This window comes from Triticum urartu, chromosome 2A, assembly GCF_056163025.1.
Source record: "Triticum urartu cultivar PI428250 chromosome 2A, HENAU_Tu73, whole genome shotgun sequence".
Lineage (NCBI taxonomy): Eukaryota > Viridiplantae > Streptophyta > Magnoliopsida > Poales > Poaceae > Triticum > Triticum urartu.
In genome coordinates this window covers 385,688,897-385,706,307 of record NC_141874.1, presented here as the reverse complement: position 1 = coordinate 385,706,307, position 17,411 = coordinate 385,688,897, and the positions used below count along the sequence as shown (strand labels likewise).

Here is a 17,411-nt window from a genome sequence, read left to right as displayed (position 1 = left end):
CTATTCGATGTAATCTTCTTTTTGCGGTGTGTTTGTTGGGACCGATGAATTGTGGGTTTATGATCAAGTCTATCTATGAACAATATTTGAATCTTCTCTGAATTCTTTTATGTATGATTGGTTATCTTTGCAAGTCTCTTCGAATTATCAGTTTGGTTGGGCCTACTAGATTGATCTTTCTTGCAATGGGAGAAGTGCTTAGCTTTGGGTTCAATCTTGCGGTGTCCTTTCCCAGTGACAGTAGGGGCAGCAAGGCACGTATTGTATTGTTGCCATCGAGGATAACAAGATGGGGTTTTCATCATATTGCATGAGTTTATCCCTCTACATCATGTCATCTTGCTTAAGGCGTTACTCTATTTTCATTAACTTAATACTCTAGATGCATGCTGGATAGCGGTTGATGCATGGAGTAATAGTAGTAGATGCAGGCAGGAGTCAATCTACTTGTCTCGGACATGATGCCTATATACATGATCATGCCTAGATATTCTCATAATTATGCTCAATTATGGCAATTGCTCAACAGTAATTTGTTCACCCACCGTAGAATACTTATGCTCTCGAGAGAAGCCACTAGTGAGACCTATGGTCCCCGGGTCTATCTTCATCATATTAATCTCCTACTACTTAGTTATTTCCTTTGCTTTTTTACTTTGCTTTTACTTTATTTTGCATCTTTATCACAAAAATACCAAAAATATTATCTTATCATATCTATTAGATCTCACTCTCGTAAGTGGCCGTGTAGGGATTGACAACCCCTTATCGCGTTGGTTGCGAGGATTTATTTGTTTTGTGCAGGTGCGAGGGACTCACGCGTAGCCTCCTACTGGATTGATACCTTGGTTCTCAAAAACTGAGGGAAATACTGACGCTACTTTGCTACATCATCCCTTCCTCTTCGGGGAAAACCAACGCAGTGCTCAAGAGGTAGCAGCCTACCCTTGCGCCGTTGGTTGTTGCCCTGTGTATTGGTGTTAGCCACAAACTCGTGAGCCTTACGTTTATTACCTCCTTGATTCGCCGGGTTATGCTGGTGACCCTTGCCGTTGCCGTTCTTCTTTCCCTTCCCTGTCTTTTCTTCATCAGACGCGGGATCCTTTGTACTGTCAAAATCAGCATATTTGACCAGGGCCGCCATCAAATGGCCCATGTCATTACAATCACGCTTGAGCCGCCCCAGCTTCTGTTTCAGAGGTTCAAAACGGCATTTTTTTCTCCAACATTAAGAACGCAGAGCCGGCATCCATCTTATTAGATGAATGTATTATCTCCTTGACCTGGCGCACCCAATGGGTCGTGGATTCACCTTCCTCTTGCTTACAATTAGTCAGGTCCATGATTGAGATAGGTTGTTTACATGTGTCCTTGAAGTTTTGAATGAACCGGGCTTTTAACTCCACCCATGAGCCGATGGAGTTGGGTGGCAACCCTTTCAACCAGCGAGCTGTTCCATCCAACATCATAGTGAAATACTTAGCCATTGCTGCATCGCTGACATCCAACAGCTCCATTGCCATCTCATAACTTTCAATCCATGCCCCAGGCTGCAAGTCGGCCATGTAATTAGGCACCTTTCGAGGCCCTTTGAAGTCTTTCGGCAAGCGCTCATTACGTAGAGCCGGCACCAGGCAAGGGACACCCCCTATTCTTGTGGCCACTCCTGCCTCAACAGAGGTTGCCGGATAAACTGGAAAAGCCTGATGAGCCGCCTGCTCAGCTGCCAGTTGAACCGCCCGCTCAGCTTCCTGGCGGATCCTCTCCTGATCCGCTATTCAAAGCTCAGTCCTGCGCCGGGTCATGCCTGCGCGGTTGGTTACAGCATCGGGCATTGCTTGACATAGCCGCTGAATCCATATGCCTGCTATAGCTCGGGCTCCGGCTTGGGCGAGGGGTTGAATGGATCCTGTCTCGACTATAAGAATATGCATCCTGCTGCGCCAGGGCTGTCTGAAGAAGTTCTCTGACCCTTCGTGTTTCGATTGCCGTTGGATAGTCGCCTTCCATTGGGAGAGTCGCCAAACGGGCCGAAGCAGCAATTAAATTCTCCAACGGGTTAGAGAAGTGACCCGGTGATACTGGTGTGTAACGAGGCGGAGCTGTATTCACACGGGGTGGTTCCATGGCCCTTGGCTGAACTGGCGCCCCCGTCCCGGGTGTTGTGATCCGGTTTGCCTCTGGCGGGTTGCTGGGACCGGCCCTGGGTGTGTGGAAAAGGTTCCTGGGATCATAAGCCAGAGGCAGACGTGACTGAGTTTTCCGATGTCTTCTCCTCATGATCTCGTTTGATGCGTTCAGATCCACCGAGAGCTGGAAAGTCTTCGCTTGAAGCTGCTGGGCACGGGCATCCAAAGCCGACTGCTCCGCGGCCATCCTGACTTCTTCTGCTGCTAAATTTTCCTTGGCCTGTGCCATCTCTTCGCGTAGTCGTGCCACCTCTGCGTCATGCTGAGCCTTATCCGTCGGCTCCACTACAGCAGTCAACAGAGCCGTCAACTTATCCATGAGGTCCATTTGCATCTGAGCCGGGAGGCGTGCGGGGTCTCCTCACCCGGTTGCTGCCGACCCGGTGGTTATTGCTGCCGCAGTCGTAGAGTTCTGCTCGGGTTGAGTGCCAACCATGAAGACTCCGGTTCGATTCGGCGGCTCAGAGGGGTCCGGAATACTGCTGCCATCGGAATAGCCCCCAAGCTTGCCATCTTGCAGCTGATACAAAGAATCTGTCTCGCATGTTGATGACGTAGCGTCAGAACAGATGGCGGTCTCGCCACCGTCTATCGATCCTTTAGAAAACTCCCCTCCATGGATGCAACCCACGAAGGCGCGCCTCATGGCAGGTTGAGCCTGGGCAGATCTTGCTCGCTGAGCCGTCTCGATGAGGTCGGTGCAGATGTCCGGCTTAGGGCCCGGCTCACCGATCCCGCCGATGAAGATGTGGATTCCGCCGAAGGAGACCCGGTATCCATACTCAATTGAGCCGGCGTCGGGGCCCCAGCCTTCGTCGTCAATGTAGAGCTTGCCGCGACGACTCTTGGTCATCCGGCCCACAGCGTATCCCTTGAGCCCTTCGAAGTTGCCCTTCAAGAACTCAAATCCACCGTGCGCTGGCCCCACGGTGGGCACCAACTGTCGTGGAATTGTCACGGCAGATGTCCTAGCAAAAGGACTTAGTCGTAGGGCCATCGCAACTAGGAAGCTTAAAGGGGTTAATCGGGACAAAGGACACGAGAGGTTTATACTAGTTCGGCCCCTTACGATGAAGGTAAAAGCCTACACCTAGTTGTGATGGAATTGCTAGGGTTTCGATGACCAGGGAGCGAATCCGCTTTGACTGGCTTCGAGTTGTTGTTGTCTGTCCTAAGCCGCCACCGGGTCATCCCCTTATATACACGGGTTGACGCCTGGCGGCCTACAGAGTCCCGACCGGCTCATAAAACGTGTCCGGCTCGATGACTTCTTTTACATGCCTTTATTTACAAGTCTTTCTTTACATATGGCGGTTCACAATATTGGGCCTTAAGACGCCTCTGGGCTTTAGGACTTCTATAAGTCTTAATAAACTATCACTTGAACGTTTACTGGGCTCCCGCTCGTAACCCGCCATTGGGGTTGACCCGGCCCCTCCTGGGCGGGACATACCTGGTAGCTATATCCCCAACAAAAACCAAGCTTTAGCACGATCTCCAAGCGAAAAAGGAAATAACTTCAATTTAACAATATCATTGTCCACATCTTTCTTCTTTTGCACATCACACAAATCAATGAAGCTATTTAGATGGGTAGCGGCATCTTCACTAGGAAGGCCGGTGAATTGATCTTTCATGACAAGATTCAAGAAAGCAGCATTAATTTCACAAGATTCAGCATCGGTAAGAGGAGCAATCAGGGTGCTAAGGAAATCATTGTTGTTGGTAGTAGTAAAGTCACACAATTTGGTATTATCTTGAGCCACCGTGACAAGCAAGCGATCCAACACACAAGCAAACAAGAAGCGAGCGAAAAAGAGGCGAACGGAAAAGAGAGAGGGCGAATAAAACGGCAAGGGTGAAGTGGGGGAGAGGAAAACGAGAGGCAAATGACAAATAACGTAATGCGGGAGATAAGGGTTTGTGATGGGTACTTGGTATGTTGACTTTTGCATAGACTCCCCGGCAACGGCGCCAGAAATCCTTCTTGCTACCTCTTGAGCACTGCGTTGGTTTTCCCTTGAAGAGGAAAGGGTGATGCAGCAAAGTAGCGTAAGTATTTCCCTCGGTTTTTGAGAACCAAGGTATCAATCCAGTAGGAGGCCACGCACGAGTCCCCCGCACCTACACAAACAAATAAAATCCTCGCAACCAACGCAATAAAGGGGTTGTCAATCCCTTCACGGTCACTTATGAAAGTGAGATATGATAAGATAATATTTTTGGTATTTTTATGATAAAGATACAAAGTAAATAAAGCAAAATAAAAACGGCACCAGAAATAGCTTGTTGACTGGAGATTAATATGATGGAAAATAGACCCAGGGGCCATAGGTTTCACTAGTGGCTTCTCTCGAGAGCATAAGTATTACGGTGGGTAAACAAATTAGTGAAATTAATGTTGAGCAATTGATAGAATTGAGCATAGTTATGAGAATATCTAGGTATGATCATGTATATAGGCATCACGTCTGAGACAAGTTGACCGACTCCTGCCTGCATCTACTACTATTACTCCGCACATCGACCGCTATCCAGCATGCATCTAGAGTATTAAGTTCAAAGGAACAAAGTAACGCTTTAAGTAAGATGACATGATGTAGAGGGATAAACTCATGCAATATGATATAAACCCCATCTTGTTATCCTCGATGGCAACAATACAATACGTGCCTTGCTGCCCCTACTGACACTGGGAAAGGACATCGCAAGATTGAACCCAAAGCTAAGAACTTCTCCCACCGCAAGAAAGATCAATCTAGTAGGCCAAACCAAACTGATAATTCAAAGAGACTTGCAAAGATAACCAATCATACATAAAAGAATTCAGAGAAGATTCAAATGTTGTTCATAGATAAACTTGATCATAAACCCATAATTCATCGGTCTCAACAAACAAGCCGCAAAAGAAGATTACATCGACTAGATCTCCACGAGAATCATGGAGAACTTTGTATTGAGATCCAAAGAGAGAGAAGACGCCATCTAGCTAATAACTATGGACCTGAAGGTCTGAGGTAAACTACTCACACATCATCGGAGAGGCTATGGTGTTGATGTAGAAGCCCTCCGTGATCGATGCCCCCTCCGGCAGAGCTCTGGAAAAGGCCGCAAGATGGGATCTCACGGGTACAGAAGGTTGCGGCGATGGAATTAGGTTTTTGGCTCCGTATCTAGTAGTTTGGGGGTACGTAGGTATATATAGGAGGAAGAAGTACGTTGGTGGAGCAACGTGGGCCCCACGAGGGTGGAGGGCGCGTTTGGGGGGGTAGGCGCGCCCCCTACCTCGTGCCTTCATGGTTGATTTCTTGACGTAGGGTCCAAGTCCTCTGGATCACGTTCGTTCCGAAAATCACGTTCCCGAAGATTTCACTCCGTTTGGACTCCGTTTGATATTCTTTTTCTCCGAAACTCTGAAATAGGCAAAAAACCAACAATTCTGGGCTGGGCCTCCGGGTATTAGGTTAGTCCAAAAATAATACAAAAGTGTATAACAAAGCCTATTAATCATCCAAAATAGAATATAATATAGCATGGAACAATTAAAAATTATAGATACGTTGGAGACGTATCACGCCGTAGGGCACCGGCGGCAGGGCGGCGTCAGAGAGGCCTACAGGAAGCAGGGTGCCGGCGTCGTCGGAGGTCGGGGGCGGCCGAGCGCCAATAGCTTGGGCGGCGGCAGCCATGGAGGCTCCCGCCAGGGAGGCCAGCGGCCTCGATGCCAAAAACGGGGAGGCCGGGGTGGCCTGAGCGGCGGCGGCCAGGCCAGTGGAGAACGTGGCGACGGTGGTGGCCGGTGCAGAGGCCATAGATGCGATCAGGACGAGGCGACGAGCGGCGCGACTGGCTTGGCGTAGCGAGCGCGCGGGCGGGCAGATGGATCGGGTACCGGGCGGCAGCCGGCGCGTCGGGCGCATGAGCGGCGGCGGCGCGGAGGATACGCGCGACGGCGGCGGCGGAAGCTAGAAAGAAAACCTAAAAATCTGATACCATGTATGATTGCACGATATATTGCTCATGTGCAAAGGCATGTATATATGATGTACAAGAGGTGGGCCACGACCTCAACTATACAAGGAACTAGGAGGTGGGCCCAATACACGGATATACACAACACATATACTCAACAGATGTAGACGATAAAAAAAACGAGACCAACCCGAGCTAAACTAGTCTGTTGGTATTTTTTTATAGAAAAAAACTCCGTAAGCACCAAGTGCTCGAGCCTAGACTTGAACATTGGTGGCAACTCCCACGCCTTCCAACTGTGCTATGCTCTATTCTCGTAGATGTTAAATAAAAAACATGAATACGACCCTGAGAGCATCTTCAACCGGACCCCACATTCACCTCTAACGACCGAGGGGACTGTCCGGATGAAAAACCGCACGCAACCGCGCCGTTTAAAACCAGCTCAAATGCCCGGACAGATCGATAGTTTCATATCCGGTCCATATCTAAGACGAATATGAAGATGTCTAGACACGACTGTCGGCATCCTGGGAACCATGGTACACATACTTGCCTGCCTGCAGCCCACGGGTGGGTCCCTCAATGGCCTGGTACGGCCATCTGCGAGACCGCCAAGATAAGACCCTCGCGAGGGGCCAAGCCTCGCAAGGCGGGCGACACCAAGACCTCCCGAGGAGCGGAGACTTCTATGCAGGTACCCAGCCCATGAGGCTGCGATGACGTGAGCCATGACGACTAAGGCCAGGTGGGCGCCAGCGGGCGCAGAGGAGACAATTTCTTCTTTGGTGCTAAGGAGGCAAGGACAGGCGTGGGTTCCCAAGGAATCTCCCAAAGCTTTCCATTCCAGTGCTACAAGACCAATACCACATGCTCGGCAGGACGGAGGTCATCACCGAGCCCACCATTGCGTCACGTCCAGAAGCTTTGCAGGCAAAGATCATCTTTCGTCGGGATTAGATGTACTACTTGTCCTCTTTTAAATTGGTCATTGTGAAATCCCTTCCCGCCTAAGCTTTGGGGAGAGGTCCAAGGCCACTATAAAGATAGGTTAGCCACCACCCTGGAGGGGAACCAATCCTTTCCCCCTTACCATCATAGCCCTCACGAGGTTGTTCGTCCATTGTACTAGTTCATCCTCAGCCCCCTCGCGAGTCCAATCCACCATCAAGCGGGAGTAGGGTTTTACACCGCAAGGTGGCCCAAACCTGGGTAAACTATCGTGTTCATCTTCTTCCTCACTTCCACGAATCCGGTTAGGCTAGGCTACGGGGCGGCAAGCTCTAGACTTGAGAGGTTGAGACCTTCGTACACGCCCCTTAGATCGAACCTTCTTGGGTCTTCGGAGCCCTGAATCCGACAGTGACTGGGCACCGCTGCTACATCGGGCCGGCCTGCTATGGCCCATCCTGCTCCCACTATCACCACAAAAAACCACACTTGTATTTCTTTAACATCATTAGTGATTAATAAAGTGTTGGCAGATCTAAAAAAACCACATGCTCGGACAAACCCTAGTCACCACCGGTCCCCTCGCCCTCTGCGCTCCCCTCCTATCTTCTCCACTTCTCTCCAAATCTCTCCGTCTCCTCCGCCATGGCCAAGTCCAGCCACGAATCCGGCAGCGACGCGCCGGATGATGAGGAGCTCACGCTCCGCATCGCCATCCAAAACTCGCGGCCAGCTCCGCGGCGTCCATCACCAGCTCCTCCGGGCCCCGATGTAAAAACACAGGCAATAGACAATGGGATTCAAGTCCAATAAAAATACCCAACTAACCCAAAATAGGAGAAAGTAAAAAATTCAGCGCAAAAAGTTGTGAAATAACACAAGAAAAAAGAAAGACATCACAAATCTTAACAAGACAATCAACGATCAGAAAATCGACTTACCGATTTTAAAAACAGATGACCCAAAGTGTATTTTATTTTCTTTAGGAAAAGTTACATGACGGTTTTTTTTCGAAAACACTAACGCCCATACGTGTGGTAACACTGCAACTCGCCCACACGTCTGGATCATCGTTCAGTTAAGTTTGCACGAATCTTGACACATCGAGTCAGTTTTCGCGTGCCACATAGAACAAGGCTGGTGTGTGGGCGTTGGAGAGGTCGTCCACACTCCCCACATCACACGGTTGCCAGCTGCGCTGTGTGGGCGAACTAGTTTCTGCCCACACAGCCACCACCTAGTCAACACGCGAGTGAGAGAACTACTTTTCGCCCACACGACAGTCGTACATTGTTGGATGGCAACTGCAGTTGCGCGTGCATGGCAACTAGGTAAACACACATGTCAACTACGATTCATTTGCTAGACGGCAACTGCGCTTGCGCGTACGTGGCAATCAGGTAAACATACATGGCAACTGTGATTAACCACACGTGGCAACTAGGTAAACACACATGGCAACTATTGTTTGACCATATGTGGCAAGTAGTTAATCACACATGATAACTATGGGTCGATTACACGTGACAACTATCATAAATTAGACATGACAAATGTAGTTAACCAAAACAGAGAGAGTTGACATGCTTTTCTAACTATATTTGCCATCCCAGATAATTACATCTGCCATCCCGGATGGCAACTAAATCGTTATCTCGCGGGTATCTATTGTAGCTGCGCCAGGACGTGTGGGCATATATTGCTTGGTGCCACACGCGCGGGATGGGGTTGACTAGTATTTGTTGGGCGTGTGGCACGAAGTAGCTGCGCCCATACGCGTGGACAATTTTACTCTTCGTCCACACACGGCCTGTGTGAACTACCCCCTACTCATGCCACACACGGTGTGTGGGCGAATGCCTATTATGCCACGTGTGGTGGATATCGACGTCTTTTTTTTGCAAAAGTGATGGTTGATAAAGTTACATGTAAGCATTTTTATGTGTATATTGTTGATGTATAATATGCTGTCTAATCTCTTTCATCAGATCGGTCTTTTAGTTGCATTGGTTAGAGCATGCACTTCTATATGGTATCAGAGCCAATAAATCTTAGTTCAAGATCCGGCTGGCTCAATTAAATTGGAACTCACTTTCGGTCTACGTTTAGGCCTGAGGGAGCCACACGTGAGAGAGAGTGTTGACGTATAATATGCTGCCTAGTCTCTTCCATTAGATTACTCTTTTGGTTGCATTGACTAGAGTATGCACTTTCACATATATCAACTAAATTATTACAAAAAATGTTTTTGGCTTGCCCATTTCCAAAATTGAGACAGCTTGTATTTTGAGTGGAGTGGCCCGCAACGAATCACTTCCGTTCGGAAGGCCCTGAAGAAGAGAAGAAACTAGAGCGCGTCCGGCTGAGCCCCACGCGCGCGCGCGCGGTCACCGGCGCCTCCACGTGACCCGCCCCTCTCTTCCCGTGGCCAAACAAAACGCGCGCGCTTCGCTGCCACTCGCGCGCCTCGCCAAGAACACCACCCTGCGGCGCCCACTTACCACGCCACGAGAATTCCTACCCCCGCTTCCGTCCGCGATGGCCCTGCAGGTCGCCGGCGGCGCGGGATGTTGCGGCTGCCTCCCGCTCCTCGGCCAGCGGCGAACAGCGGCGTTTCGCCCGCCCCGCGCGGTCGCGTCCGAGGGCGCGGCGGTGGAGGACGGGAGCAAGGTGATGTTGGGCGGGTCCGGCGTGGCGGTGACCAAGCTTGGCATCGGGGCCTGGTCCTGGGGCGACACCACCTACTGGAACGACTTCGAATGGGACGGTACGTTCGGCCGCGCGCAATCCAGATAACCTTCTTCCAAGTTGAACCCATAGCTCTTCTTGATCCACCTGCACCTGCGTTCATCAATTAGTTATCTCTTTCTGGTGAACTGATTTGTGCACTTCTTCAAAATTAGGATTATATACTCAGCACGCTGGTTGTGTTATTCACCTGTTGCATCATTGCATTGTTGTTGGCGTTTCTTGGATGAAATTATGTTCATGCTTGCCATGCACCTGAGGTGCTTGTTGCATTGCCTGTCAAAACTTTGTGCCACAGCACATGTCACGTGTATACTCTCTAAATTTTTAGCCCCAGAAAACCTTTGACCATGAACGGTAACCAGCAAGCTGCAAAAACACCAAAAAAAATGTGTTTTAAGTCTGTAATATTGAATTCATTTCACATTGCTCTTGAGTTTTATGCCGGCACACTGATATCTGATTGCTGCTACATGTCTAACATAAACGAGCATTTTCTGAATTTCCCAGATAGGAAACTCAAGGATGCCAAGGGAGCATTCGAAGCGAGCCTTGATAGTGGAATAACCTTCTTCGACACTGCAGAAGTATATGGTGCAGGGGTAGGGATCAAGATAGTTCTTGATTACTTCTTGCTGTATTGCTCATTCTCTAGATCATTTCAGAGCAACCCTGACAACCTTCTGATGTTGATGACATTTAGGTATCGGGAGCGATAAATTCAGAAAGCCTACTGGGAAGGTATACCATGCATCATTATACACCATGCCCGTATATTTTGATAATGAAGTCTTCACAACGTCTGTTGCAAATTCCCCTTAATTCCAATCAGATTTATCAAGGAAAGGAAAGAAAAAGAAGGGGTCGAGGTGGCCATTGCAACAAAGTTTGCGGCTCTTCCATGGAGGTTTGGCCGGGGAAGTGTTATTTCTGCACTAAAGGGCTCACTTTCCCGCCTTGGTGTCTCCTCGGTTGAGTCATACCAACTCCATTGGTTAGTAGTTCATCAATATATAGCTTTAATGTTATTTGTAACTCTTCTTAGCTTGCTGAAACTGTTCTTTTCATACCCTTTTCAGGCCAGGGATATGGGGCAATGAAGGTATCCGAACCTACATAAATGAAGAATATTTTTTTAGGGAACTTTAATATCTTATTTTAAACCCACTGCAATGCAGTAAACTAATTGTTCTATTTCTTTCATAATCCAGGTTACCTTGACGGCCTTGCTGATGCTTATGAGCAAGGTCTTGTAAAATCCGTTGGAGTCTCAAACTACAGCGGTTTGTAAAAGCTGACTTTATTTCTCATTTGATGGAGCGTGTTATGCTAGCTGCTTGTTTTATGGTAAAACTAAGCTGGATCACATTCATTACCAGAGAAACGTCTGCGAGATGCTCACGAGCGCCTCAAGAAGAGGGGAGTTCCACTTGCTTCAAACCAAGTAAATTACAGTCTGATTTACAGGAACCCTGAGGAAAATGGGGTGAAGGCAGCTTGTGATGAGCTTGGTATTACTTTGATTGCATATTCCCCAATAGCCCAAGGTATAGTTATGCTTTTCTCTTTTCCTTCACCTTTGCTTGTTTGACTACTGAGCACTCAGCTCAACTAGCTTCAGGGCTCGCGCAATCGCCTGATTAGTTATGTCTTATGGTGTAGTTTATCATACTCTTAGTTTGTGTTTTATATGTAATTAGCTGTCAGCACACAAATGTGAAATATAATGCACCCTTTTGAACCCTGTTTCTTTTCTTTTCAGGTGCTTTGACAGGAAAATACACTCCAGCTAATCCCCCAACTGGACCTCGTGGACGGATATACACTTCTGACTTCCTGTCCAAGGTTGCCGCACCTTAACTTCGAACTCTCCCTTTCATCTCTGTTGCGGCTCTGCTCACTCTTGTCATTCCACAATGCAGCTCCAACCGCTTATTAACAAGATTAGGGAGATTGGAGGAAGCTATGACAAAACCCCAACTCAGGTACTGTGTTCTTTATTGCATGGTTAATTATACAGTGTTCATCCTCTATTATCAAGTCTTGCCTTATCTTAGCGATTACAAAGAAACTACACAATCATGACGACAAAACAATGGCAATATGCATCAACTGGTTTTTGTTCATGTGCAGGTGGTTCTGAACTGGCTTATTTGCCAGGGCAACGTCGTGCCGATCCCGGGGGCAAAGAACGCAGAGCAGGCCCGGGAGTTTGCCGGTGCGTTAGGGTGGCTCTTGACCGAGCAGGAGGTTGAGGAGCTGCGGTCCATGGCGCGCGAGGTGAAGCCCGTCATGGGTTTCCCAGTAGAGAAGCTGTAAATCCGCGGTCAAGTTACCCTCGTGGTTTACTGGTACACAGGATTTCCGTGATCCTAGATATAGGAGTTGTAGTTCTGCGAAAAGATGTGGAGTTGTGAAAAGAACAAAGACGTAGAAAATCATAACGGAAATAACTGTATATTCAGGCTCAACGATCAAATTACATCAAAATGATAGTTGTTTTGTTCTTTTGGTTTGTGTTCTCTGACGGATGAAATTCTGGGAAGCATTAGCTTTCTTGGTGTGTGATCTACTCCGATACGTGCATGTTTCACGGAGTGACGAGGGACCGGAGTATCTACCTCCCAAAACCCCACTCACCGTCGCCAGGCAGGGTGGGCTGTAATCGCTAGGGAGGATCTTGCCGATGATCCTCTAGATCCCTGTAACATCCCAATTTTCCTAATTTGGATGTTAGTATGTTATTCATATGCATCTCATATTTTAATTTGCATTATTTGCTTTTTCTGAAATATTCTTTTCATTATGCAACTAAAGGCAATTTATTGGAGCGGAGATAACATGACTTCTCCCTTGTTTTAAAAATGTTCATAATGTCCATAATATTATTTCCAGTTTATCTGGTATGTTCTGGTATTTTTCATTATCTCTAATATATTTTATTTGAGTGTTTTATTACTGTTTGTGTGGCCTGTTGCATAAAAACTACTCCCTCCGTCCCAAAATATAAGAACGTTTTTTACACTAGCATAGTGTAAAAAACGTTTTTATATTTTAGGACAGAGGGAGTATTTTTTAAAAATTGCATTAGAGTAGGAACTAGTGTTCCTGTAGTTTATATTAGTAGTGCTATTTTTTACTGTGTGTCTATATATATATTTTTGTTTTATACTGGTGTCTTTATTTTTGTTTTATTTTTACCGTGATTTTTTTAAATAGCCAGCCAGCCAGCCAGCGGGCCCAGTAGAGCGCTACACGCCCGCGGCCCAGCAACCCTGCCGCTCCAACTTGTGCTTTTGAACCCCCTCCCACTTCCTCATCTTAGCGACGTGCTATTTTGGCTCACAGAGCACGGGAACGAGTCTCCCGAGCAGACCCGACATCACCGGAGTTCACTACGTCACCGCCGCCGCAGAGGACACCCGACGCTGCCTCAACCCGTCACCTCGCCCACCGGAGGAGCGCTGCCGTCGACGCCCGACCCGCCACCGCCGTTTTCCTCTGTCTTCTGGTGAGCACACACGCGCAGGAGTTCTTCAACCAATCATGCGCTGCCACATGGCAGTTTACTACAGGAGATGCTACAGTACCGCAACAGTGTTTCCAGAACAGAGTTTTCTTTTTGTTTTGTTTTTCACAGATTTTCACCTATTTTTCAACTAGCTATATCTTTATTTTGTATACCCAAATTAGGTAATTCTTTTTCTTGTGAACTTACAAAAACCAGTACTTTATCATAGTACCAAAAATTCACTTGTTTGCACTGTTTAAATTTGAAACAAACCTTCCGGAGGCCATAACTTTCCAACCGTTTAACGAAACTGATGTTTCTTTTCGCGTTGTGTTTCTGGTGCATTGTACTTGTTTTGTACATGTGGTTATGCTACTGTTTTTGGATTTTTAAATGGTTTTCTTGCTGCTGGTTTTATTTTGGCTTGATTCGAACTTCGGTGATTGATTTTTTATCATGTGAAACGTGTAGATTGTCCGGAGTGCGACGCGAGCTATTGTCAGGAGTGTGACTTTTTGAACCAGAACCAAGGCAAGTTACATGTTGATCATCCTTTACCTATTGTTTTCTATGCATGTAGTATATACACCCACAATGAATTTATGCATGTATAGGAATACTATATTATTTTGCTATACTATCGAGCTATCTCCCGTCAATGCAGATCGTGGTAGTTGTAGCTTTGTTATGCTAGTAGATAGGGTGGTTCGTGTATACATTGAGTTTATGTGAGGATTATATATTTAATAACTTGAGTAATAATTAAGAATTTTAATTCACCTCTGGGGGGAAGTGGTATTGCTTGGTGTTGAGGGAAGGCATCATGGGTCTTGCACCATTTCTAAGGCCGTGCGCTCATGAGAGTGCACCCTAAGTGGAATGTCGCCCAGGTTCAAAAAGATCAGACAGACTTAGTGACTACTAGCTTCCATGTGCGGCCACTGGCTATATGGGCTCTGGCTTAGTTGATCAGTTGTTGGAACCCTTGCCCAGACAGTGTCGACAGATGTAGCTCATGTAGGTGGGATGTGGCCGTCAGGTGGTTAAGGGAACCTCTTCTGAAAGACTTCGTCTCAATCTTCGGATTGGGTCTAGTGAGTAAAGCGTACTCTACTCTGCAGAGTATTAAAAACTAATCGTGATTAGTCGTGCCCCCAGTTATGGGCAAATTTGAGCCACTATGCCATTACAGTTATTGGTTGATCTTGACAGATGTGACACTTAATATTATTTGTGGGAAAACTTAATAAAGGGTAGGTTGGAGTTGAATTTGCCAACTCAACCTTGTGTATATAATTGTAGTAATAAAAGAACTGAATAAAAATTTGACTATTAGGCAGTTATGAGGACAAAATCAGATTTCTGCAAAAATAACCCTCAAGCCTTCCTTTTGTTGTACTATGCATATACATGTAGGTCTGCTTTATTATAATCCTTTGTAACTTGCCAATACATTCAAAGTATTGACCTATATGGTTGCACCGCCTCATGTTGTAGGATATTCAGACGAAGAGTAAGGTACCGTTAGGGTTGCGAGTCTGCACTCAGCATTGCCAGTGGGCTATGATGGGACTCATCGTTATTTTTCCGCTACTTTTCCGCTCTTTGATTGAATAAAGCTAGCCAAGTGCTATGCAGATTGCTTTATTTTATACATTCTGGATCATACGTTGTAATAAATGATGCACTTGCTATTCTAGTATTCATCTATACTGCGTGTGCTAGCGAGTTCGATCCAGGAACTAGCACGGTAAGCACAGAGACTCAAATCCTTCAAGGTTTGGTTGTTACAGATGGCATCAGAGCAGTGTGTTGACTGTAGGACGTGACCCTACAAAATGGATTAGAAAAGCAATAGGAGTGAAAATTATTTTATAAGCTAGTTATACTTCTTACTATTTATTAGTTAGCCCCCTCAAGTATGTTGACCAGTTAAGTAGGAACTAGTGTTGAGACCAGCATTCATGCTTGTTTTATATTGCAACGTTATCGTGTTAGCGTATATGATTATGTCCACTTTCGTGGTATGAAAATACTAGATTGTTTGCTTGTTTGTTAAATTGCATCTTGGAGGGTCCTGTCGCAGCTTGGTGGGACAATTACTTGGTCACTTATCCCATTGCTACTATCACCTGGCCACAGTTTCATGCAGCTTTCTGTGATGCACATGTGTCTGCTGGTGCTATGAGTGTAAAAAAAGGAGTTTAGTAGTTTGCGCTAGGGAGGTCGAACAGTTAATGCGTATGTGGAGGAATTTAATAATCTTTCACGTTATGCTCCTAATGATGTTAACACTTATGCAGCTAGACAGGAGAAATTCTTGGAGGGCCTAAATGATGAGTTGAGCCTTTAGTTGACAGTGGCCACTTTTAATAATTGCCAGGAGCTGATTGATAATGCTATTATGCTAGAGGGGAAGCATCAGGCCATAGAGAATCGCAAGAGAAGTACAACAACAGAAGCCACTCACTTCATATCATGGTAATGGAGGTAATGGAGGTAATGGACATAATCATCATGGAGGTAATGATCATAATCATCATGGAAGGAATGGCCACAACCATAATGGCCACCATCATCACAATGGGCACAAGAGTAACAACGGCAATGCTAGAGGTAATGGTAATGGTAATGGAGGGAACAATAACCAGAACCACCAGGTTACACGTGCGCCAAGGGATTCGAGTCAGGTGCAGTGCTTCAGGTGTAAGGCTATGGGGCACTATGCCACAGATTGCCCGGGGCCGAAGAACTGTAGCGACCCGACCTCAGATGGTCAAGTCTCTGTGTTTCAGTGTCATCCCTGGATCGGTAATGCTGACACACACAGTACTTGAAGGATTTATAACAGAGTAGCAATCACACACTTATTACACCGGATGTCTCAAAAGAGAACTTATTACAATAAATATGGCTTAAGACCATCTAAATAAGATAACAGCGGAAGACTTGGAAGATAAAGTGAGTCCATCAACTCCAACAGCATAGCTGAGTGCATGACAAACGACCTATGGCGCCTTACTCGTCGTCTGAAAAGTCTGCAACATAATACGTTGCAGCCCGAAACGGGTCAGCACATGGAATATGCTGGCATAGTAACACAGTAGAGCAGAGAATTTTAAATGCTATCACTACATGCATATATGGCTGGTGGAGGCTCTATGGTTACAATATTTTTGCAAAAATCCAATTTTTTCCTACAACAAAGGAATATATTTTGTGTAACTATCATGGTAGTTGAAACAACATTGAGAATGGTACCCCCATCTCAATCCCAATTAAAAGTAATTATCAACCCAACAAATTAATTTTGAGTGACGAGATCCATAGGATAATTCAAGAACCAGATACTCAGGATGTCCATAACTGGGGACACGGCTAACCATGATGATGTAGGGTAGAACCCTAGTGGCCCGATCTTTCACGAAAGGAGCGGATCCCGCGATGAACACGAAGAACACGAGGGGGAAAACGAGGGGAAAATCACGAGGGGAACACAAGAGAACACTCAAACCAACAAGAATGATCACACATGCACTAGATCCATGAACACAAAGAGAGATACAAGATCCAAAGTCAACAACAGACGATACAAGAGGTAACGGTCTTCTCCGTGAGGAGGTCTTGAGGGGGCTGCCCAAGAGGGGGTCTTGATGATCTTCTCCGCAAGGAGGTCTTGAATCCAAGGTGGATCTTCTCCGAAGAGGGGCCGCGGTCTCTCTCAAGGAGTAGATCCGATATGGATGAACGAAGCTCTATCTCACAAATGAGCTAACACAACGCTAACCCTAACTAGAAGGAGGTGGGGAGTATATATAGTCTAAGCCGCGAAGGGGTAAGTGGGAAATAGGAATACATGGGCCCTTGGCCCGTTCACTGTGCCCAGACAGGCGCCAGATGTCCAGGGCTTCGCGACGGGCCAGATGTCCGGGCTGGGAGGCCGGATGTCTGGGCTGGCCTGGGTCTTGCAGATGCATTTGGTGATGGAGGGGCCGGATTTCCGGGTGAAGGGGCCGGATGTCCGGGGCTTCAGGAGGAGC

At 46.8% G+C, this 17,411-nt stretch overlaps 1 protein-coding gene across 1 annotated transcript; it reads left to right on the top strand.

Moving 5' to 3' along the window:
- The first annotated feature begins 9,490 nt into the window (after positions 1-9,490).
- On the top strand, positions 9,491-12,368 carry LOC125537399 (putative oxidoreductase At1g06690, chloroplastic). The gene is made up of 10 exons (XM_048700706.2): positions 9,491-9,879; positions 10,371-10,462; positions 10,564-10,601; positions 10,693-10,854; positions 10,940-10,962; positions 11,072-11,143; positions 11,240-11,407; positions 11,623-11,705; positions 11,783-11,845; positions 11,994-12,368. The coding sequence occupies exons 1-10, from the start codon at positions 9,651-9,653 to the stop codon at positions 12,177-12,179; spliced, it is 1,116 nt and encodes a 371-aa protein (XP_048556663.1). The 5' UTR covers positions 9,491-9,650; the 3' UTR covers positions 12,180-12,368.
- Positions 12,369-17,411: the final 5,043 nt, after the last annotated feature.

What these genes read in the sequence shown, in the direction of transcription:
- LOC125537399 (XM_048700706.2), top strand. Translation starts at nt 9,651, where the DNA reads ATGGCCCTGCAGGTCGCCGGCGGCGCGGGATGTTGCGGCTGCCTCCCG. An exon ending in GAACGACTTCGAATGGGACG is followed by an intron (nt 9,880 to 10,370) that starts GTACGTTCGGCC and finishes TGAATTTCCCAG; the next exon opens with ATAGGAAACTCAAGGATGCC. An exon ending in GAGTCATACCAACTCCATTG is followed by an intron (nt 10,855 to 10,939) that starts GTTAGTAGTTCA and finishes TACCCTTTTCAG; the next exon opens with GCCAGGGATATGGGGCAATG.